Genomic DNA, 23,103 nt, shown 5'->3' on the forward strand with positions numbered 1-23,103 from the left:
AGTGTTGGAGGATAGCTCAACGTATAGGCGAGATTATGGAGATTGATATGGGAGTTGACGTAACGGACACAACTGTTCCTCTGCAAAGAAACGCTCCTACTAGATGGAGATGTCAAGTTGATGCATCCTGGATAAATGAAAGAAACATATCTGGACTTGGCTTTGTGTTAATGGATGGTGACTTCCCAATACTGTTTGTATCAACGGCCGATATACACGCACCAAATCACCACTGCAAGCGGAAGCTGAAGGTTTGCTATGGGCAATGCAAGAGATACTGAAGTTTGGACGCAGAGTGATGGTCTTTCAATCGACTATGAACAACTGGTTATACTCATTCAAAAGGAGGAAGATTGGCCTGCGTTGGACTCGGAGCTCGACGAAATACAAGTTGTATCCAAAGAATTTTCTGAAATTTCTATTGCTTATATTCCTAGATCTTTAAAATTCCGTACGAATAGCCTAGCAAAAGGTGTCCGATCACGCGCATCACGATCAGCTTTTGTAAACCCTTTTGCACCAAGTTGGCTAGCCCCACAAGCTAGCATGAGGGTGCCAAAAAAGAGAATAAAGTCGAAAGTAAAACTGAATATCCCAATGAACAAAATTATCAGAAATCCATATTTATGTGGATGTCTATATGGGACAAACAATTTTTTTAGGCAATTATAGAATATAGTCACGAAAATCAATCCTAAAATATATAATTTAAAAAAACCATTTAAACAAACCATCAAAATTTTGAATATTACACCAAAAAAAAATATAAAGACCAACTATATTCTCTTCATGTATAATGTGTAGTGGTAAGATTCAAAAAAATTAACTTACTTTACAGTAAGGGAAAATTAGATTTTTTATTCCAGATTTACAGTAAAAACATAACATTTTATAAAACTAAACAATTGACATAATAGTACAAAAATATGAAAAAAAAATCAAAATACTAAGAACCTAGTATTAGTTAAATTAAGTACAGTCAAGTCAACTAGTATGTGAATGAGATTTAACTTACAAATTCCATTACCGAGACAATAGCACATTTAGAAGAATAACCATGGTAGAATTTGTAAGTTGCACACAAAAAAAAACCAACGGGTACAAATGTTAACCGCTCCACCGGTCGAACCATAATCCAGACCGGTTTTGCTATTTAAACCGCTCAAATCGCAAAGTACGTTTCGCTTACTTCCAGCAAACCACCATTGATCTCTCCTCCAATTCACAAATCCAATTTCTCTAGGGTTTGATTTCTTCGACTTGAATTGCATTTCCATCCGAATTTCCCCAAATTCGTCAAGCTGGATAGGCACCGAGGGGATCGCCACGAGAGTGGCGCTTACGACGATTCCTACCGTAACCACCGAGCTCACCCTAGAGGTCCCCCTCGACTCTCAGATTCACCCTCCATGTCACGTTTCGGCGAGGATGACGAAGGTTTCAGCCGCCGTCGTCGCCGTGGAAACAGCCCTAGCAATTATCAAGTTGGAATTGGGGACAGAGGAGGTGGCGATCGACGCTGGGAAGATGACGGCCCCACGGATCGTAATTTTCACAGAGAAGGCGTTGGAGGAGGTTTCCGGCCGATGAACGCTCCTCCAGGGAGAGTAGATTTTCAGCCTATGGGTTATGGCTTCGACGGAGGTTTTCCGCCGATGAGTCGCGACGGAGGATTTCGGCCTAACGTGCCAGTGAATTTTCCGCCATCGGAAAGTCCAGATGCAGGGGGATATTCCGGCGGCAGGGGATTTCAATCAACGGGGCCTGATTACTCTGTGAGATTGACTTCACCGCCGATCCAGCAGCCTCTTTCTGGTCAGAAAAGAGGTCGTCCTCTCTCGGAGCAGAGTAGCTTTACTGGAACTGGTAAGCTTGGGCTCACTCTACTGTAATCGAGTTGTTTAGAGTTAACAGTGGTTCATTTATACTTGTATGTGATAATCAGAGCTATTTCCAAACTAAATTACCTTTACTGGATCATTCGTTTTGCAGATTTTACTGATCGTAGCAGTATGGTGAAGCTTTTTGTTGGCTCTGTACCAAGGACAGCTACAGAAGAAGAAGTGAGTTCATCTTTTTGATTATTTTCCTAATTTCTTCTCAATATATATGCACTTTGTTGAGGCAATCTAAACCACGAAGCTCGTAGACTCTGTTCATAAGCCGTTCTTGTTTATCATTTTGGTTTTCATAGGTCCGTCCCTTTTTCGAACAACACGGAAATGTTCTTGAGGTTGCTTTTATCAAGGACAAGAGAACAGGACAGCAGCAAGGTATGTTTATCTCCATTTTACTAGGAATCAGTCGTGATTTATGCTTCTAAATTTTTCAGGTCTCCTGAAAAGGCTGATGGGAAGCAACCCCAGTCTCATCATTGGCCTCCATTAGTTTTCAACAATTTTCGGGCTTTTGCTTATGCTAGCGAGCGTCTTATCTGTGTTCGTTTGGCACAGAAGAAGGCTGCCTGTTTAGTTTACTAAGAAAGGGTTTTTGTATTGACCTTGGTAAAATAGTTTTTGCGACTTGTGTCCATCCTAGAACCTTAGTTGTGTTTGAACAGTGTAGCAGACTTTATCATGTTTTAGAGTTGGAGTTAATGTACATAAAATTGAACAGATGTTTTACTGTTGCCTTTTAGTTGGCACTGGTTTAAAGAACGTTGTTTTCTCCTTTCCTATTGAATTCAGTATCTCTTTACTCTTCCTTTCGATGAATGAAAATGGTGTATATGGTCTTGACTGGATGAATGTATTTTTACTTGGTAGTCTTACAACGTTCATAAAATGGTTTGATTGATAAACCACCCCTGCTAGTCAATATTTGGCAGTTTCTTAGTGATTATATCATGTTGGATGTTTTGTTTCTTTAGTTTCTTTAATATCAACTTTGGATGTACCGTCTCTATTGGTTGATGATGAAATTATTTTTTACCATTTTGGATGCTTGATGCCTTAATGAATGATCTTTCCTTTTTTTCTTATTGTGGATGGCCGAGGAACTATAATGAATGTTCTCTTCGCTTTTTTTGAATGGCCTGGGATGTGGACTTCTTGTATGTTCTCACTTTCATTGATGAATGACTGTTTCGTTGAGTAGCTCTATTGTTCTGTATGGTAACGCTAACACTGCTGATCTACATTATGTGGAAGAGATCATATGTCTAATGATATTTTTTTTCTATGTACCTTTCACCAACCAAGCTCAAAAGCTTGGTTTCAGTTTTTAGTGGTCTTATTCTATATAGAGCTTGGTTTCAGTTTTTAGTGGTCTTATTCTATATATTGAGATTGCTCTTGAAAAATTCCATCAAAGTTCTGTCTTTATGATGCAAGTGTGAAGAATTACTAGATGATGAGTGATGTATTATTTAATAATTCGGGACTTTCCAAGAAGTTATTGTACGGTGACATAAAAGCTTTTACTCATCCCGTTATCACGGTTTGACTGTAGTAGATTTGACACATTCCTTGGTTTGAAATGTTAGATGGTGCTAAGATATGGAAGGCAACGATTATTATAATTTCTTAGAAATACGTCTTAGCTTTCACTCGCTCTCATTGCTTCGATCAGCATCAGGCATGAGCCGCCTTAGTATGTATTTAATGAAGCAAGTGTCATTCTTCTCTATATGCAACTATTACCAATGAATTGACGTTGGGTTGTGGTTATGTCTCTCAGAACTGTAATTCTTTTTGTGAATGTCGTCAAATGTGTGGTGTATGTTGTATGGTGTATGGTGACGAAAATGTGATGTATGGCTCTAGTTTTAATTATATCATTTGTTACTTAGCAGTGATTGAGAACTCTTAACTTGTAATTTTATCTAATTTTTTTTTGCAGTGATTGGATCTTTTTGCGTAATATATATTTTATTTGCAAATACCGACTGTGTTCTTTTTAAATAGTTTAAAGGCATATGCTTTATTTGAAGACATTAGTTTATTATTCTCTCCATCAAATCTACTACAGTAATCTAAGTCGAGGCTGTCAGGACATGTCTTATGATTTTCGTACTGAAACTTATGTGCTTTCAATGTGGTCGTGGCTTGTACATTTGTAAAGAAACTATTTACTAGTATCTCTTGATGTTTGATGGAGGGACAAGTGGAACCTTGAACAGAAGCTTATGTAGCAGTCTTTAATGCAGGCTGTTGTTTTGTAAAATATGCAACTTCTGAAGATGCGGATAGGGCCATTAGAGCATTGCACAATCAGATCACTCTTCCTGGGGTAACTACCATTGATGCCTTCTCTTATCAAGGACAGGAAAATACAGGTTAACTCATCTTTTACAATTTGCTGATTCCCAGGGAACTGGCCTTGTTCAAGTTCGATATGCTGATGGGGAGAGAGAACGCATAGGTAATCAACTTTCGCGCCATATTATCTGAATCTGGCCTTCATTGTCTGGTATACATAGGGTGACCATACGCTGTACAAATTCAAATTACGAGAATTGAGATAATGTGGGAAACTATATGAATCTTAAGGAAGTGGATCCTTTTTTCTGTGGTCCTTGCCTCACTCTCAAGTATTAACTGATTGAATTTACTTCTTCTGAAGGTGCGGTAGAGTTTAAGCTTTTTGTTGGTTCCTTAAACAAGCAAGCCACTGAAAACGAGGTTGAGGAGGTATGTCTCATATCCTACTTTTTGATGGAAAGTAATTACTTATGTCTGATTTACAAAGAGGGAAGCGTTCTAAATTTAGATATTACAGTATCCCCTGTCGCCTTAGCTGGTAATTTTAGTGATTATATGACAATTTAGTAGTCCTCTTGGAAGGGTCAGCGGCTTGAAATTTTGTGTCAACTATTCGAGCGCTTACACATTTTACTAACTGAGTGATCTCTTCTTTCAAATGGACTGACTGAGTGATCTCTTCTTCCAAATGGATGTAACTTTTTGGCTGTCAGCTTTCTTTTCTCAGTAAATATGATGAAGATGTGAACGGCTACTTTGTCCTGTTGTTGCTTTAACAGCTCTTTTTGCAATTTGGTCGCGTGGAGGATGTCTATCTCATGCGTGATGAATATAGACAGAGTCGTGGTATGTCTGGTAACTGCTACTAGATTCTATAAATTGTTTGATGGTGTTGATATGGTCAAACTGTTTTTGACACTCATTTAGGATGCGGGTTTGTTAAATATTCAAGCAAAGAGACGGCCATGGCAGCTATCGATGGTCTCAATGGAACTTATACCATGAGAGTAAGCTGTGAATCACATGAGTATCTCACTTTCTCTCATTATCCCCTCTAGACCTGTTTTGTTTACTGGCCTCTTTCCCTTCTCCAGGGTTGCAATCAGCCGTTGATTGTTCGGTTTGCTGATCCAAAGAGGCCTAAACCGGGCGAGTCAAGGTATTGCCTTGGAGACTATATTTTGAATTCATTATAATGCTAATATCAAAAAAATTGTGTCTACTGTCATTGTTTGTTCTATTGAGTTACATTTATGAGAATCTTTTGGGGCATGGGTGGAGGAGAGCTGCGAACCTTATTCCTTCTCCAGTTATTACTTGAATGCGATGAATTTCTTTCTATATATCCATAACTAGTTTCTGTTTCCAGGGAAGTGGCACATCCTGTTGGACTTTGTTCAGGGCCTCGTTTTCAAGCTTCAGGACCAAGGTGACTGGGGTGAAAGGAGATCGTTGTTTTTGTCATCAATTAATTATATATTTTGACTAAACCTGGTCTCCTTATCTTCATTTGTTAGGCCTACATCTAACCTTGGTGACCTTAGTGTGGATGTGAGCCACACAAATCCTTGGCGTCCTATGAATTCACCAAACATGGGGCCACCTGGTAACACTGGGATCCGTGGTACCGGAAGTGACTTGGCTCCTAGGCCAGGTCAAGCCACATTACCTTCAAATCAGGTAAGAACAGCTTGATGATCATGTATATTATCTTATATGTACACACCCAATCACACATAAAGTAATCGGGCATAAGGTTTTACATGTATTGTGTGAGTAGGACGAACATAATTTATATGCTGCACATATATGAGCGTATGGACTCTTGAAAAGAAGCATGAAGTTCCGACCTTCCAGCTTTTCATATGATGCAGCAAACTTGATGTGTTTTGCATTGAAATGATATGGCTTTGATTTGCATTTTGTCAGTTTCTAAGGAGTTTTTTTCTTCAATAATTTCTACTTCTGATGTTAGCTTTATTTGTGGCATTCTATAATGTTAGGGAGGTCCATTGGGTGGTTATGTTGTTCCTGCCATTAACCCTCTACCAGTCTCATCCTCTGCCACATCGCAACAGGTACTTCAGCTGAATTTTTCCAATAAAGAAAATCTGAAAATGTTGTGTTGATCAGTTAATTTCAACTGTTTCTATTCCATAGCAAAACCGGGGAGCTGGCCAGCATATGTCACCATTACAAAAACCTCTTCACAGTCCACAGGATGTGCCCCTTCGACCACAAACTAATTTCCCTGGGGCCCAAGCATCCTTGCAGAATCCTTATGGTTATAGCAGCCAGTTGCCTACTTCTCAGCTGCGGCCACAACAAAACGTCACTCCTGCAACAGCTCCTCAAGCTCCTTTGAACATCAACCTACGGCCAACACCTGTATCTTCTGCAACTGATCAATTGCGCCCTCGTGCTCAGCAGCCACCGCCACAAAAGATGCAACATCCTCCTTCTGAGCTAGTTCAGCTCTTGTCACAACAGACTCAGACTCTACAAGCAACCTTCCAATCATCTCAGCAAGCATTTTCTCAACTGCAGCAGCAGGTGCAGTCCATGCAGCAACCAAACCAAAAATTACCAGGCTCACAGACTGGCCATGGTAAACAGCAGGTACAAACATAGTTCCCTGTTGCATCTGTCCAGTCCAGTTCCTCAGCTGTTTTTGTTGTTTTAACTTACAATTATTTCCTGATGTCTAAGTATTCAATCCTTCATATATTTTAGTAGTCCCTCTTTTTTATTATGTTTTTCTCGGTTGCTTCTCTATCAGTGGGCTGGATCTGCAATTCCGACAGTTGTTAGCACCACTGCTTCTACACCAGTTAGCTATATGCAAACAGCTGCACCTGCAGCAACTCAGAGTGTTGTTTCTCGCAAATGTAACTGGACCGAGCATACCTCGCCTGATGGATTTAAGTATTATTACAACGGTCAAACCGGTGAAAGCAAGGTGAGAAACGTGGTTCCTCTTTAGTTATGTTCTCTTGTGAGTTTCAGGAGGATTCCTTGTATTTGCTGTGCTATTTATTATCCTTGAACATGTATATGTATAGATTTCATATTTGAAGTTCATCAATACGTGTCGTAATATAATTGACTTTTGCAGTGGGAAAAACCTGAGGAAATGGTATTGTTCGAACGTCAGCAACAGCAGCCAACTATAAATCAGCCCCAGACCCAATCACAGCAGGCTCTTTATTCCCAGCCGATGCAGCAACAACCACAACAGGTTCACCAGCAATATCAGGGCCAATATGTACAGCAGCCTATTTATTCTTCAGTGGTTGGTTCTGTTTTCTTGCTGCTTACATCCATATAGTTTTCTCACATGGTCTCTAACTTGAATATGTATTCTTTTCCATTTGGAGTTGCAGTATCCAACTCCAGGGGTCAGCCAGAATGCTCAGGTGTATATTTAGTTAAATTATTTGCTTATCTTTCATTTCAGAATTTGATCATTGAGTTACCAATCTAGTGGTATAAGGAGACGGGCCACTTTATGCAATAAACCATGGTTTTACAAGCGTTTTGAATATACAGATACAAACATCTAAATTTGATCATTTCAAAATTTGATCATCGAGTTCCCTTTTCAATGCAGTATCCGCCGCCATTGGGAGTTAGTCAAAATAGCCAGGTACATATTTGAACCTTATTTCACGTGGGACTAATTGAAATTCGATTTTGATATGCATTTCATAAATGTGAAGATTTGATGAGTGGTCGTTTTGGTAGCGTTTTAGAAAACGATATGCATATATTCTCTAGTTGAATATTTCTTTTTTCTGGAACATGCAGTTTCCTATGTCAGGCACCGGTCAAAATGCTCAGGTACATATTATATCATGCATCATATCTTCTGATTAACTTCAAATTTAATCAGAAAACATACGTGAGATTCCAGTAGAAACAAAATCGATATGACTGTATTGGTTGGAAATGGTTAAGGCAGAGCTCATGTTCTAATGTGTTAAAATTTTCTAGGAATTTGGGCGGACAGATACACCAGTGGGGGTTGCTTCCATCAATAATCCGTCACGAACTCAACAGGTTGCTATCGTTTTTATTCAATGATCCTAAACTTCTCACTGTTCATAATTCTTCCTTTGACATCACATGCACTGTTTGTGAGGTTGCATCACATTCTCCCTTACCGAAAACATCCCCATCTTTATGAGTTTCCTTTATTTTGAGGTTGCATCTAATTCCCTGTGTTGATACTGCGCAGGTACATGAAAGGAGGAGCTGAAATCTTTCAGTAACTAGACATAGAAAGGTGTGGAACTAATTATTAGTCAAGCAGAGGAAAAGCAGCAACGGCAGTGTTCTTGGTCTCTGAGTTTTAGTTTACCCCTTCAGGTATAATAGATAGGCAATTCGCCTACCTGCTGAATTCTATCTTTTCTCTAATCAGAGATTTCTTCTTCTTTTTTATTCCTAGAGTTGACAATCAACACGTCTGTTGTAACATAGATAGCGCAAGTCATGTCACATGTAGTGTTAGTATTAGTATACATTTAACTGGTAAAACAGAACTTTGATCCAAACTTGGTAAGAGTAATATAAATGCATATTCAGATATCATCTTTAAACCAATAAGCACGGTTTGAGATTTCATCTTAATTGCTCTTTTTTTTTTTTTTTCCCAAATTATTTTATTATTAATAGAGTTTTTAAAACCCAACAAAGACCCAAGCTCATCCATACAAACAACCCACACCCAAGCCCGATTCTAGTGGGCCACTATTACAACCTTAACCCGTCGGCGGTCCAAACCCAACTCGCTTGATTTCTGTCGGACTGCGCATCAAGGAAACCGGACGCGTGGAAGGATAAGGACCCATCAGCACGCCACGCGCCACTTCCGTCTCGACTTGACCGCCACCGTGTCGAAGAATCGCCGGAGTTTCACCACCCCCGCCCTCGAAGCCAGAGACACCAAAGGGTCACCCCCGAGACCTCTTCTTCTCTTCACCGCTTTGTCTAACCTTCGGAGAGCCTCATCGATCCAATCGAGAGCTCATCCGACAGATCACACCGCGGACCACTTCGAACGAAGAGCCAAACCACACACTCAAAACACCACCAGGACCAGAACCGATCAAACTAACTGAAGCAAACTAAGGCGGGCGAAGCAAGACTGTGAAAGCCTTCACCCCCCAGAGACTAGAACCGACTACGGCGAAGCTGAGGAAGCTTCCACCTCGCGGCGACAAGAACCGGCGGCGGCGAAGCTGTGGAAGCCTCCACCTCCCGGAAACAGAACCCAAACAACTATCATCTTCACCGCGCCAACCCTCCAAGCAACCGCGTCTTCACTCCAAGAACAGAACCACCGCGGAAGGTGTTTGGCCAGAGGTCAGACAAGGCGGCCACTGAAAGAGACGAGGAGAAGAGAACTCCGGACCAATTAAACTGAAGGATGATGGACTCCGGCATCGGCACGCACGCTCACGCGCCGGCCGAACGCCGAAACCACCACAGATCTACTTTCTCTCTCTTTTCGTTCTCTGTGTCTTTCTTCTTGTACTATTCTAAACTTTCATCTTCATCTTAATTGTTCCTATCTATAAGTTTATTCGATAAATCAAAATTATGGTACAATTATAAAATTTATGGGTTTCAACATAAAAACAAACAAAATTCAATAGAATATTAAAATAACTAGGTTTTATAAAGGCAATTGCAAATGGCCAATTCTCTCAAATAGTTTTTTTTTTAATTTTTTGTTACAAAAATAGTCTTTAAGGAAGAAAATGATCAAAATAGCTCTTCTTTATTTTCAATATTTTAATATTTATTTTTTGTTTTTTAAAATTTGAAACCCTATCTCCAAAATCGTACCATTTAATTATAAACCCTAAGTCTAAATTAGTTAACCTTACCCTTTAATAAAAAAAATTTTAGTCATTTTTTTATTGAACACTATTTTTGTAACAAAAACTTAAAAATGACTATCATAGGAAATTTCTCATTGCAAATATTAATTTTAATAATATCATAAGTTAATGCATATGCAACCTAAATAATTTATATAACAATGAAATATGACTAATACACTCTTTGTTTTCTTAATGTTGATTCGATATAACAAAAAAATAGTGATGTCATGTTTCCATTGCTCTTTGTCATTAGAAGTTTTTTTTTTTTTTTTTTTTTTTTTTTGGTAAAATTGTCATTAGAAATTCCACAGCTTTTTACTAAAAATACAAACAATTTTGTTTTCTTGTATCAATTCAATTTGGACATAAGATTGAAGAATCGATGAGACAGGAGTTAAGAGATGTCTTGGGAATACAAAATTTGGGAGGAATGGGATCTTATTTAGGATTACCGAAAAATCTTGGCGTTTCTAAGATTCAAATTTTTGGTTTTGTTCATGATCGCTTATATAATAGGGTAAATGGATGGACTTTTAAATTTTTCACAAAAGGAGGAAAGGAGGTGATCATCAAATCAGTGATTACGGCATTGCCGAACCATACGATGTCTTGTTACCGATTACCTAAGGCCACCGCAAAAAAATTAACGAGTGCAGTAGCCAAATTTTGGTGGAGTCCTGGAGGTAGTACAAGAGGACTACATTGGAAATCTTGGGATAAGGTATGTGTCAGCAAGGAAGAAGGGGGATTAGGTTTTAAGGATATAACCGATTTCAATACAGCAATGCTTGGTAAGCAGTTATGGAGGCTAATAGAAAAGCCACACACGTTATTTTCTCGGGTTTTTAAGGGTAGGTATTTTAGGAATGCCTCACCACTTGAACCGGTTCGATCACCGTCATACGGCTGGAGGAGTATTGTCTCTGCTAGATCTCTGGTAAGCAAAGGACTAATCAAAAGGGTGGGAACAGGATCTTCTATATCAGTATGGAATGACCCGTGGCTACCAACCACTCGCCCGAGACCAGCCAATAAAAATCAACACAATTTGTTTCCCGACCTTACAGTGGACTCCCTTATTGATTCCACTTCGCGAAGATGGAATTCGCAGGTTCTTCGGACTTTGGTGGATCCACAGGATGTGAAAATCATAGAAAGTATACCTTTGAGTAGACACCAGATGGCAGATAGTGATGGATGGCATTTCACAAATAATGGAAACTTTTCGGTTAAATCAGGATATCAAGTGGAGAGAATTTACCCGGATAGGGAGAGAATACCGTTATTCATTGGTCCTACGGTTGATGTTCTAAAGGTTTTTTGTTGGAAAATACGGTGCCCACCAAAGATAAAACATTTTCTTTGGCAATTGATCTCAGGATGTATAGCAGTCAAGAAGAATTTGCAGGCACGAGGGATGCAAGGGGAGATATGCTGTGCAAGATGTGGAGCAGAGGAGGAATCGATTAACCATGTGTTTTTTGAGTGCCCTCCAGCTATTCAGGTGTGGGCTCTGTCAAAGATTCCAACAAATCGAGCTATTTTTCGACAGACTCTTTATTTACAAATATGGATCATCTATTCTGGAGAGTCGCTCCACCGATGGAAGATCATCAATTTGCTTGGATACTTTGGTACATTTGGAAAGGAAGAAATAATAAGGTTTTTAGTAATCTGGAGATAGATCCTAGGGATACTCTTAAATTGGCTGAGACGGAATCAATACTCTGGGCTGAGGCACAGTTACTGAAAGATCAGAAGATGGGAGCGGAGACTCAGGTTACGTTTCCTCCGTCGATTCCCGGCAGATGGTGCTTTACAGATGGATCATGGAAAGAGGGAGATATGTTCTCTGGCCAAGGCTGGTTCAGTACTTTAATTGGATTTGCGGGTCTGATGGGAGCTAGGAACGTAAGAGCGTCTCTATCTCCTCTGCATGCAGAGTTCGAGGCGTTACTATGGGCAATGGAATGTATGAAGAACTTAAGACAATTTCAGGTTACGTTTGCAACGGATTGTTCTCAATTGGTGAAGATGGTTTCGGAACCAGAAGAATGGCCAGCTTTTGCAAGTTATTTGGAAGATATCAAGAATCTGAAAGAGAGTTTTACACGTTCAGAGATAATACATGTACCAAGGACGCAAAATAAAAAGACGGATAATCTAGCACGCAGTGTCAGAAAACAGCCGTCTTTCGTCGTTCACATGGACCAATATCTCTCGGTGTGGTTTACAGAGTCTATATGAGTCTGTAATGTTGTCGACAAAAAAAAAAAAAAAAAAAAACTGCCCCGACGCCAATGCAACACTCAATTTTAAATGTTTTCATGAAGTTGAACGGGCAAATCTCCAAAGCAGCACATTTCTAAGTTTATGTCACAAAAATAGCCCTCAAAAACTAAAATGACCAAAATAGTATTTCATCTTTTGAAAAATTTAATTTTTTTTTATTTTTCAAAATTTGAAATCTTATCCCAAAACCCCACTCTCTAACTCTGAACCCTAAAACCTAAACTCTAAACCTTAAACCCTAAACTCTAAATCCTTAACCCTAAATCCTAAACCCTAAACCCTAAACCCCACTCCCCAACTCTAAACCCTAAACCCCACTCCCCAACTCTAAACCCTAAACCCTAAACTCTAAACCCTAAACCCTAAACCCTAAACCCTAAATGCTAAAATCCACCTCTTAACTCTAAACACTAATGTCTAAATTAATTTACCATTGGAGTATAAGTGTATATTTATCTCTTCTGATAAAACATTAAGTGTTATTTTGGACATTTTTATTTTTATAGACTATATTTGTGACAAATATTTTTTTAGTGATATCCTAGTCATTTTCTCAAGTTGAACCAAGAAGGGTTTTTCTTTTAACATACCCCATACTGTTTTAGCAAACTCTCAATACAGAATGTGTATGAACCGATTTTTGCTAACATCATATAAGATGGCAGAAAACTTTTGCATTGTATTTTGCCAAATGATTTTCATCGTCAGTCCAGATTGACTTGTCTTTAGCCATAATATATATTGTCTTTACCTTCAGGTGATTTCCAATCATTTTCAAATGCAGTCCAAACATCCTTGTTAATTTCTCTTATAACAACTCTCATCTTCATTTTCCAATGATTTGTTGCCTTTTTTGAATTAGGGTTCTATGAACAACGCTCATATAACGAGCTATCTATCAGTAGGATACTCACATGTTTAAAGGTTCAAATGCCCGCTCTAATACCAATTGAAAACGCATTTGAATTCAACACAAGATTCCTAAAAAAACTCTTGTGCACTGAGTTTTCCTTTTATTAAAAATCTATAAGATGTTTACAACACTTTTGCTAGGAATTATTACACAATCTAAAACAACTTTTTTTATGCTTGCAACCTTGGATTTATAGGGTGTAGTATAAACAGACACATTCATGTACCTATCTGTGTTTTCCCTCTCCATTCTAGTAGTCTTTCCTCTCTTCGCGTTTTTCTTATGGATTGCTAACCATAACAAAACTTCCTTCTTCCCTTTTTATATCTTCATTTAGTGACTCTTATAGGTTTGTCTTCGTCGTGTGGCTTCAGCTCAATCTACTTATACCACGTTTTTTACTGTTTTATGTTTAGTGCCATGTCAACATGTTTTCTATGTTGCAACATCAAATTTTTTGTTTCGTCAAGTCAATGTCTATGTTTATGTAATTTTGTTGTTTTTATTATCTTTTCTACTCTTCGACTCACCCACTTCCCAGGATATGCATTTTTTTTTTTTTTTGGAATGAATCAGGATATGCATATTTTCATTACGGAATTGTTTTTCTATCTGTGTTCATTTCTTCCATAGATTATTCTATGAACCAAAGTCTTATGTAGACTTCTTTAATTTTATATAATAGATATCATCAAGTCTGATCTTGAACATAATTGGTTCTATCCTTTTATTTTAATTAACCGCTCTACAGTTCCTTCTAATCTCCCCCTCATTACCACCGGTTATCCCTCCCATCTTAACCATAGCATTCTTAAAATCTTTGAAAAAAACTGACTGGTCGGCTGCATAGGTCTCAACAATCTCCTTTGTTCCTGGGTCCTGAACAGCCAAAGCTTGGTCTGATGGAAGCAATCCCTCACCCGAGAGAAGGTTAACATAATACTGGTTGTCAAATGTTGACGGTGTCACCAAGTCAAGCTGAGTGATTGCTACAGAAGTGTCCACTGTCGAGCACAGTTGTTGTAGTGACTCAAGGAACTCAAGGTTGTCTCCGTGGTTAGCTGGTTGTCCAGTTTGCTGTGGCTGTAACCGAGCTGTAAATGAAGTGCACTTTGCCTTTCCCAATGTATGCCCACCTGGTTTACATCGGTTAAGTGTGATTAACCGGTTTAGTGTTAAGTAAAAGAAGAATACTTAGAGACTGTACCGGAAAGAGCGACCATGTCGGTTTGCGAAAGACCGAGATTTTGAAAAATAGAGGTGAGAGTTGGTACGGTTGAGTTTGGTGATGGTAAGCTAGTCGTTGCTGCTTGTTTACTCGCGGTTCGACCGTCTTTTCTTCCTACTTCCACGTCCCAGCTTGGTCCACCCGACTTCAAAAACCCGGTTTAAAGTGTTCAATCATAACCGGTTTATACATTATTATAAGGTCTCTTATTATAATTAGAAAAAATGAAGAAAGTATTTACCACAACGACTGAATCTCTAGCAGCCATGGCAAGAATGTCTGCGCATGAGACAGTCTCTGGACATACACTTTCAAGATCAGCCTTTATCGAATCTATCACTTCGAATCCTCGTAGAGAATTGAGGTTCGGAGGTGCAGTTTTTTCACCGACCAATCCTTCTGTGTCATCCAACAAGACCGAAGCATCACATCCCTGTAATGTAATACAAAACACATCCCGGTTTAAACTTCTCCTCTACTTAACCATTAGTGATTTGGATTTCGTCCGGTTTAATGGTTTGTATTAGCTATTTAACCAAGATAATTAAAACGAAATATAAGATGAGAGCACTTGCATTGACAAAACAGTCGTGGAAATGAAGACGGAGAAGAGAAGCAGCCATTCTTGGATCCTGTAAAACCGCGGTTTCGACCCATGAATAGACGATAGACTCGGCTTCAGGGCAGCTATTCCGGTATAACCCGAATTCTAGAACTATACCGAACCCTATACCGAAACCTGAACCGGGTTCTCCACTTCCGTCTTCACAAGTCTCGCTGAAGTTGGCAGCGAGTGAGAGAACCGGCATAGAAACGAGAAGCACAATAAGGAACAAGTTAAAGAGATTCTTCATCGTTATATGATCTCTCTCCACTTTCTTCTTGAGTATTAACATTCAGTGGAATTTGTACTGTTTTAGAAAGCTAGTATCTATGTGTGTCCATATTTATAGAAACAATTAATCATGTATAGACACATGCATGCATGGTACATAACACACCTACTATATATGTATGAGTTCATGGCTGCATGTGCACTACAACAACCCAATTACGGATGATGCACTAGTAATCATTCATATATGTATGTAAATTAATGTTCGTGTGTTTGTATAAGAAAATGTAACATATACAAAATGATGCAGATGATTACATATTCATGTAATACGATTTACAAATATAAGGAACAAAAGAGCTTGACATTGTAATGAATTAATGAAGAGAAAATCACAAATGTTGCTTCTACACAGAGAAAAGGATGTGTCGGTGTGCAGTGTAGACTAAAGAGTCAGGAGTAGTTCAGAGTCGGACCAATTCAATACTTGGAATCTTTAGGAAGTCTGTTTTCTATTTTGGGATAATTGGTTTTGTGAACATTATGGTTATTTATTTCATGGGGACAAAATAGTTATTAAAATATTGTATATGTATGTACAAATTATTACAGAATGATATAAGGTGCATGGTAATATGCATGTGGTGGTTACTGTTGAAAAGGTACATTACTCTTCAATGAAGAAAGAGTCAAATTTATTTCGTGTGGTCCTTTTTCCTTTTATCTATTTGTCGACCACATAAGTTATCAAACATTAGATAACGATGGAATGATTGAAAATAAAATTAAGTTGCAGAATGAAAAATAAAAAATGAAAAATTGAAAATTTTGTGATTGAATAAGTGTTGCAGAATGACATATATAAATTATAAAATATTTAATATAACTATTTTATATTATTATATAGCAATGATTATTAAAAATAACATAATAAAAAATATTAGAAAACATGTTTTATTATAATTGTTATTGATTTATTTTCATATATCTATACTAAAAAAATCTAGTGATATTGATAAACACCATAAATAAAATTTTATTCACTATATACATTTTTTTCATAAAAATCAAATATTTTTAGTTATAAGAATTCAAATATAGTATTAATTATAGAGATAAATAAGGTAATGGTTTATTTAATTAAATCACTACACAATAAATCTACTCAACATTCATTTAACTGTTTGGTGAAATTTTATTTATTTTATTTTAAATAAAATTTATTTATCATTCTATAATATTTTGTTGATTAGTAAAATATTTCGAGGAACAAATAAAAACTAAAGTTAAAAAAGTCAAAACAGTAAACCTTGTAAATGGGCTGGCCCATGGGCTTTTAAGGACAGCAACTGTGCTAATCCCCAACAATACAGAGCTTTTACTAGATTCTAGAGGGCAGCTGCTTGACCTTCTCTTCTGAACGATCCCGCCAAAGACACTCGAGAGAGACTGTGTGTGAAAATCAGTGAGCTGAAGAGATCCAGCGAAGATGAGTACAATGAAGTTTTGTCGCGAATGGTAAAACCGAACCTCTTCTTTGCTCTTTTTTTCTTTTTCTTTTTAGTTTTGTGGTTCTCATCTCATTAGTTTTGTCTGAATCTGTTTCTGTACTTGCACTTAAGTTCCGTCTGAAGTTTAGCATTGATGGGTTTTCGTATGTGTTTGTCAATTCGAGTAAAGCTCCAATCTTTTCCCCCATCGTTCGCCCTTTTTTTTTTTTCATTTTGTGTGTTTGTTCTTGTTGGAAATTGGCAGTAATAACATCTTATACCCAAAGGAAGACAAGGAGCAATCGATACTCCTCTACGCTTGTCGTAACTGTGATCACCAGGTACATACATTGCTTTCTTTGATCAAATTAGGGTTCCATGTGCTTTGTAAACGAAGCTGTGTGTTTTATGTGCTATGAAACAAAACTAGGGTTTCGTGTTTCTAATGTGCTTTTGAGACAGAGCTATGGCTTACACGGTTAAGAATCGAAGCTTAGAACTTGAAATTAAACCGAGAAAAGGAGAAAATTAACGAGTTTTAGATCCACAATCCAGCTCTCGTTGTCCTTGTTTTTAGATCAATGCTTATATCAGTTAAGAGTTGCTGTTAAGTGTCAAACGCTTGGAACTATATGACGTGATTGATTTTCTATGTTAACGTGATCCATCCATCCAGCAGCCTTGAACCTTTCGTGTTACACGTTATCGAGTTCTTGAATTTTCAGGGTCTTTTATGATCATTTTAGTTTTTACCTAGTCTAATTATGAATTTGCTGATTTCTGAGGGGCCGTTCAGAAAACTCGTTCTTGTCTATGAATACGTGGAAACTGAAAATTGTCATCTTTAGCCGCCGGCTGCTGTGTGATATCATAAAAAGTTGATGAGTATAATCTTCTCGATAGAACTATTAATGATAAAGCCTACGTTACCGTATTGAATTATGTATGTTGAAATTGTCAACAAATTTATTTTTATTGAAGTTTATGTTTCAAACGAATCATTGTATATAATACACGATTATGGATGGTTAGGTATAGAAACTGGAGTCTCTACAAGATGATTGAAAGTTTCGCGTGGGCTGCTGTTTGCTTTCAAATTATAATATCCACAGTTGAAGTGATGACATTATCTCAACTCAACTTGACAAAGCATATTCCTTCTTCCTAAATATGTAATCAAATAAGAAAATTAACAATTGCTTAGAAAAAATCAAATTGGACCACCACAAAGGTCAAGTAATCAGTAATAACCTCATGAGTGGAATTATACTAGAACCATTGACATTGAATAAGAGCTTATCTTAATTTCACAAGTTACAAGTTGTTGCAACTTGCACGTAAGAGACAAAACTTCAAATGTCTATATTTGTTGTTGGTGAAGTTGTTTATATCTAATAGATATCTGAGAGATCACATGTACAAATTCTATTGGAAAGGATTCACTCTACAAATAAAAGTTTAACTTGTATAGAGTTTAGTTCTACCGAATGTACAAACCCAAAATCTCTTACTAAAAAGAAAAAGTTAAATAGTCATTCAAAATCTCTTACGTGCTTAATCGAATTTGTTTCTCGTCATTCGTTTAATATTAGTACTAAATATTTGATTAAATACACCTGGAGTCAAATAAAATCAAATTTTGTATAGGTAAAGACAGAAAAAATACATTAGGATTGATTTAACAGTGTTGGAAAACATAAGCAATCTCCTATCTACTTTCTCGATTTGGAAAGGGACATTTCTCTACCCATTTTTCGACATGATCTTCTCATTGTTACATACATTCATCTTGTATTTACACTCGAGCCGACCTTACATACTCAATTACTTGACCCGACTAATGACTTTAAATTTCATTTAATAAACAGTAATTTTTTTATTCTCACTCAACTCTACATAATACACAATTTATACGAACATATCCATATTCTTAATTATAAAATAAATAAATAAACTCAAGTATACGCACCATATTTTGCATATAAAAAAGCTTAAGCATAAACCCAATTAGACAATGAGTTATCGATAACCCACAGTATCAATAGACTTACACATCAATTTCGATATGTCACAAATGATCCCACTGTATCTTCTTCTTGCTCTCTTCGCAACCATCCTCGCTCCAACAAGTATCTATCTCTCTCTCTTTCTACATGGCTATTATATTATCATTACTAATTATGGTATATAAACTTAATTAACAACATGGCTCATTAATGTTTTAATTTGAATGATGAAACCAGGTGGAGAACCAGTAGGTGTATGTTATGGAATGATGGGGAACAACCTTCCGTCTAAACCAGACACCATCGCTCTCTTCAGACAAAACAACATCAGAAGAGTCCGTCTCTACGACCCAAACCAAGAAGCTTTAAACGCTCTTAAAAACACCGGCATCGAGGTCCTCGTCGGCGTCCCCAACTCCGATCTCCGTTCACTCACTAACCCTTCCTCAGCTAGAGCGTGGCTCCAAAACAACGTTCTTAACCATCATCCCGCCGTTAACTTCAAGTACATCGCCGTCGGTAACGAAGTTGTACCGTCCAACGGCGGCGGCGATGTGCTCCCTGCGATGCGTAACGTATACGATGCTCTAAGAGGTGCGAATCTTCAAGATAGGATCAAAGTCTCTACGGCCGTTGATATGACTTTGATTGGAAACTCTTTCCCTCCTTCCGCTGGAGAGTTTCGTGGTGACGTTAGGTGGTATATCGATCCCATCATCGGGTAAGTTCATGTATTTGTTTTTTTTTAATCAGTTTTCGGTTACGTACTAGATAGTGATAGCTATAACTTTTTGTTACAAAATATTTAATTCAAACAAATGTTCCTCTAAATAACATGTTATAAATTTATAGCACGTTACTGTAGTATATTAGTTTTTTTTTATAAAATAAATTTTTTAAAATTTTCTTTCTAATATATATATATATATATATATATTAAAACATTTCGCAGTTTATTAGCTAGAAATGATAAACTGCAAATTTTGAAAGTTAAATGAATTTGTTTAATTACTATGGATTTGATATTTTAAAATAGTTGCATAGAAAATAGTACATTTAAAAATATTTTAACTGGATAGATGGATTATCACTCAATTTATCATTTTGCAATAATTTTTTACTGGAGTAATTAACCTGATTTCACAAAAGTTCAATTGACCCAAATAAACCAGCCAAACCAAGAAGTGTATTTGGTTCATTTTCCCCAAATAACTCTCTTTGACTAATCAGGTTCTTGACGAGCACGAACTCGGTGTTACTGGCCAACATCTACCCTTATTTCAGCTACATCGGCAACCCACGAGACATCTCCCTCTCCTACGCTCTCTTCACTTCTCCTAACGTCATAGTTTGGGACGGATCTCGCGGCTACCAAAACCTCTTTGACGCCTTGCTCGACGTCGTTTACTCTGCCGTAGAACGTTCAGGTGGTGGATCTCTTCCCGTCGTCGTTTCGGAGAGCGGATGGCCTTCAAACGGCGGAAACGCTGCGACTTTTGATAACGCGCGAGCGTATTACACGAACCTTGCGGCACGTGTGAGAGAGAACAAAGGGACGCCAAAGAGACCTGGGAGAGGTGTGGAGACGTATTTGTTCGCCATGTTCGATGAGAATCAGAAGAATCCTGAGATCGAGAAGAACTTCGGTTTGTTTTTCCCTAATAAACAGCCAAAGTTTCCGATAGCATTCGCTGGCGTGAGGGAGGGTACGGCGGTCGAGTGATGGTTTGAATCGAGATGATGATAATATGTGATCTCACCATGTATATGAGACTTCTATGAATGTTTGAAATAATATGGGGGAGCGTCAGCGATAATCCCATAAATAATCTCAAATAATAAAGAGTTTCCAGAGATCATAAATTTGTTTTTTTTTGGCTGTTTGAAATAAGAAGTACCTTGATCCATTTGGTTACTCTTGATAAATACCGTTGAATTTTATCAAGCTAGCCCTTTCATTGTTCACAATCTTACCGCCGAATTGTTAGCTTGTTGAATTAGACAGTATTAACATTGTGAATTGTGATGCCAATGTATAGGATTGTGATGCAATATATACACGCGTTGAATTCAACCGTATTAGAAAGTGGAATTGGTTTTGTATTCGTTTTAAGTTACAACGTAAGCAATTTTTGCTAGGCACGTGCTCCAATTTCTGTGGAAAGAATCAAGCTCTCTAGTTTGTAAACTTGGTGAATGGAAAAATGTTATAGTTTAGATGCAAAATCACTGAATAACTAGGGCATTATATCTTTCTTTTTTTTGTCGGCCTTGTTATTAATAAAGCCACTAAAGGACCAAATGCTTACAGCAAATCCGAGATTAAGTGCTAAAGATCATACAAATTAAAACCCAAACATTTAAAAGTCCACTAAAAGAAGATAATGATTGATGACTTTGAACTTCGGTTTTGCAAATACAACTTTGGTCTTTGATAATATAGATGCAACCGGATACTAGCTTATTTAGCTGTTAGTTTAACAAATGTATCTAAATCATACTTGTCATTGCTATAAATATTTTTTTTAATTCATTATAAAACAAAGAAAAAATGTGAATCCAAAGGGAGAAAATGCAATTAACTTACTTAATGATTTTCTTAAATAAGTAACTAAATAAAAATAATTAAAAACTCAGATCTTTCAACGAAACAACAACAAAAAACTTGCGTTTAAGCTATTTTAATTTCCAGCTTTTAAAAATCTTATATATTAAAACAGAAGTTACAACCTTGATTCATGTGTGATTATTTAAAAATGGACCTAATGAACATATTCCTAGAAAGTCATGTAACATTTAATCTCTAATCATATCATTTAAATTTTGGGTCTACCAGAAAATTTTATTGGGCTATCAATAATTGGATTTAAAGAATAGATAATTCATTGGATTTATATATAGTATAAATTAAATAGATATAATTTAATGTTGTAATACTATACTTCCATATATTAAATATTTGTCGATGTTAACTTTTAAAATTATAAAGATTTTTTTTTAAATACTAAAAATCATATTATCTAACAATGATTAATTTTTACTACCTTAAACCAATGAAAACAAATTTTAAACTATATAGTTTATTTTAAAAATTAAACAAAAACTAAATGTTTAATTATTTACTCGATAATATAAATCTATGAATCGAAAAGTTTAATTTTTTTAAAACTTTCTAAATTTGTGAAATGTTACAATATCTTTGAATATGACAATACAACAATATTTTACTAATCTTTATATATATATAGTTACGGTTTTAATAATGAAATAATAACCCGAAAATATATATATAGAAGAAGATACAAATACATGTGAAAGTTTAAAACAATTTATTTAATGAAAAATATATACCGTAAACTTATTATGTTTTTAAAATTGATAGACACATATATTATAATATATACCAATTTAGAATTGAAAACAAAATATTTATATAAAATAAATAAAACAAAAACCCGCGCGATTGCGCGGATCGAGATCTAGTTTTCATTTTAAACTTCAACTAGCTTTTGATCCGCGCGCCCGCGCGGATTTTGTTTTTTATAATTATATGTTTTAAATTTTTGACAATACCATAAATTTAATTGTTTAAATTCTTGTTATAGATTCATAGGTTATTGGTTTGTCTTGTTCAATGTGTTTAACCTCTATTTATAAACTATGAGATTGTTTTTTACTGTCCTCATATTCATTTTATTTGGTAAACTATATATTAAAATGTCAAATATTAGAGTTTTAATTATACTTGTGAGTTTTTATTTAATTATACTATAAATATTTTGATGTAAAGTTGAATATAAAGTTCAAAATTTGGGGATTGGGAATAGGCTAGTAGAAGAAGGCCTTGTTTTCTTTACTTAGACAGAAACATAAATAAAATAGTAAAAAGCAAGTTAGCAAAAAAAAAAAAATTCAAAAATAAGTACAGCTTGTTGAAAAATTAATTTAGCAAGCCTAATTTAGTTAAGTGACTTGGGTCATTTTGTTATGATTTAAAATTTTGTACATCATAATTTACAATTACAATTACTTTGTGGATAGTTATATAATAGATTCAAGCCCATATATTATTTTTTTTCTGGAAAAAAAAACAGAAACATGTTTCCCTTCTATTGGTTCACTTAGAAAGTGTTGCGGGGAGAATGATGTGATTTTGAGTTTTTCTTTTTGTTTTTTTACCTGCAATAGAAGTTTTATTAATGTGTTGGGTCAATTATACCACAATTGGACCAATGCCCAAAACGAA

At 36.5% G+C, this 23,103-nt stretch overlaps 3 protein-coding genes and 1 long non-coding RNA gene across 5 annotated transcripts; 3 read left to right on the forward strand and 1 right to left on the reverse strand.

Annotated features, from left to right (window-relative positions):
• Positions 1-1,175: 1,175 nt before the first annotated feature.
• Positions 1,176-8,795, forward strand: LOC106367467 (flowering time control protein FCA). 2 transcript variants are annotated; one of them, XR_007318658.1, is made up of 20 exons: positions 1,176-1,866; positions 1,993-2,063; positions 2,195-2,273; positions 4,148-4,230; positions 4,311-4,362; positions 4,564-4,631; positions 4,982-5,048; positions 5,130-5,209; positions 5,297-5,361; positions 5,572-5,631; positions 5,720-5,882; positions 6,206-6,280; positions 6,363-6,821; positions 6,982-7,161; positions 7,318-7,494; positions 7,586-7,618; positions 7,752-7,848; positions 8,010-8,042; positions 8,196-8,261; positions 8,440-8,795. XR_007318658.1 is itself a non-coding variant. In XM_013807248.2 (20 exons), the coding sequence occupies exons 1-20, from the start codon at positions 1,410-1,412 to the stop codon at positions 8,458-8,460; spliced, it is 2,325 nt and encodes a 774-aa protein (XP_013662702.1). In that variant the 5' UTR covers positions 1,177-1,409; the 3' UTR covers positions 8,461-8,795. The 2 variants fall into 2 exon arrangements, 1 of the variants encoding a protein (XP_013662702.1); XM_013807248.2 differs by having other exon boundaries at positions 1,177-1,866; positions 7,813-7,848.
• Positions 8,796-13,940: 5,145 nt separating this feature from the next.
• Positions 13,941-15,450, reverse strand: LOC106364743 (peroxidase 40). Its single transcript, XM_013804262.3, has 4 exons — positions 15,102-15,450; positions 14,768-14,959; positions 14,506-14,671; positions 13,941-14,434 (listed from the first exon to the last, which is right to left on the reverse strand). The coding sequence occupies exons 1-4, from the start codon at positions 15,420-15,422 to the stop codon at positions 14,031-14,033; spliced, it is 1,083 nt and encodes a 360-aa protein (XP_013659716.1). The 5' UTR covers positions 15,423-15,450; the 3' UTR covers positions 13,941-14,030.
• Positions 15,451-15,567: 117 nt separating this feature from the next.
• On the forward strand, positions 15,568-17,866 carry LOC125580940. Its single transcript, XR_007318659.1, has 2 exons — positions 15,568-16,879; positions 17,117-17,866. It is a non-coding gene; the product is annotated as an uncharacterized LOC125580940 (long non-coding RNA).
• An 850-nt stretch (positions 17,867-18,716) lies between these two features.
• LOC106363311 (probable glucan endo-1,3-beta-glucosidase At4g16260) lies at positions 18,717-20,764 on the forward strand. Its single transcript, XM_013803073.3, has 3 exons — positions 18,717-18,980; positions 19,095-19,578; positions 20,088-20,764. Exons 1-3 carry the CDS (start codon positions 18,917-18,919, stop codon positions 20,578-20,580), a joined length of 1,041 nt encoding a protein of 346 aa, XP_013658527.3. The 5' UTR covers positions 18,717-18,916; the 3' UTR covers positions 20,581-20,764.
• The last annotated feature ends 2,339 nt before the right edge of the window (positions 20,765-23,103 follow it).

The sequence above is a fragment of the Brassica napus genome, chromosome C1 (assembly GCF_020379485.1).
Source record: "Brassica napus cultivar Da-Ae chromosome C1, Da-Ae, whole genome shotgun sequence".
Lineage (NCBI taxonomy): Eukaryota > Viridiplantae > Streptophyta > Magnoliopsida > Brassicales > Brassicaceae > Brassica > Brassica napus.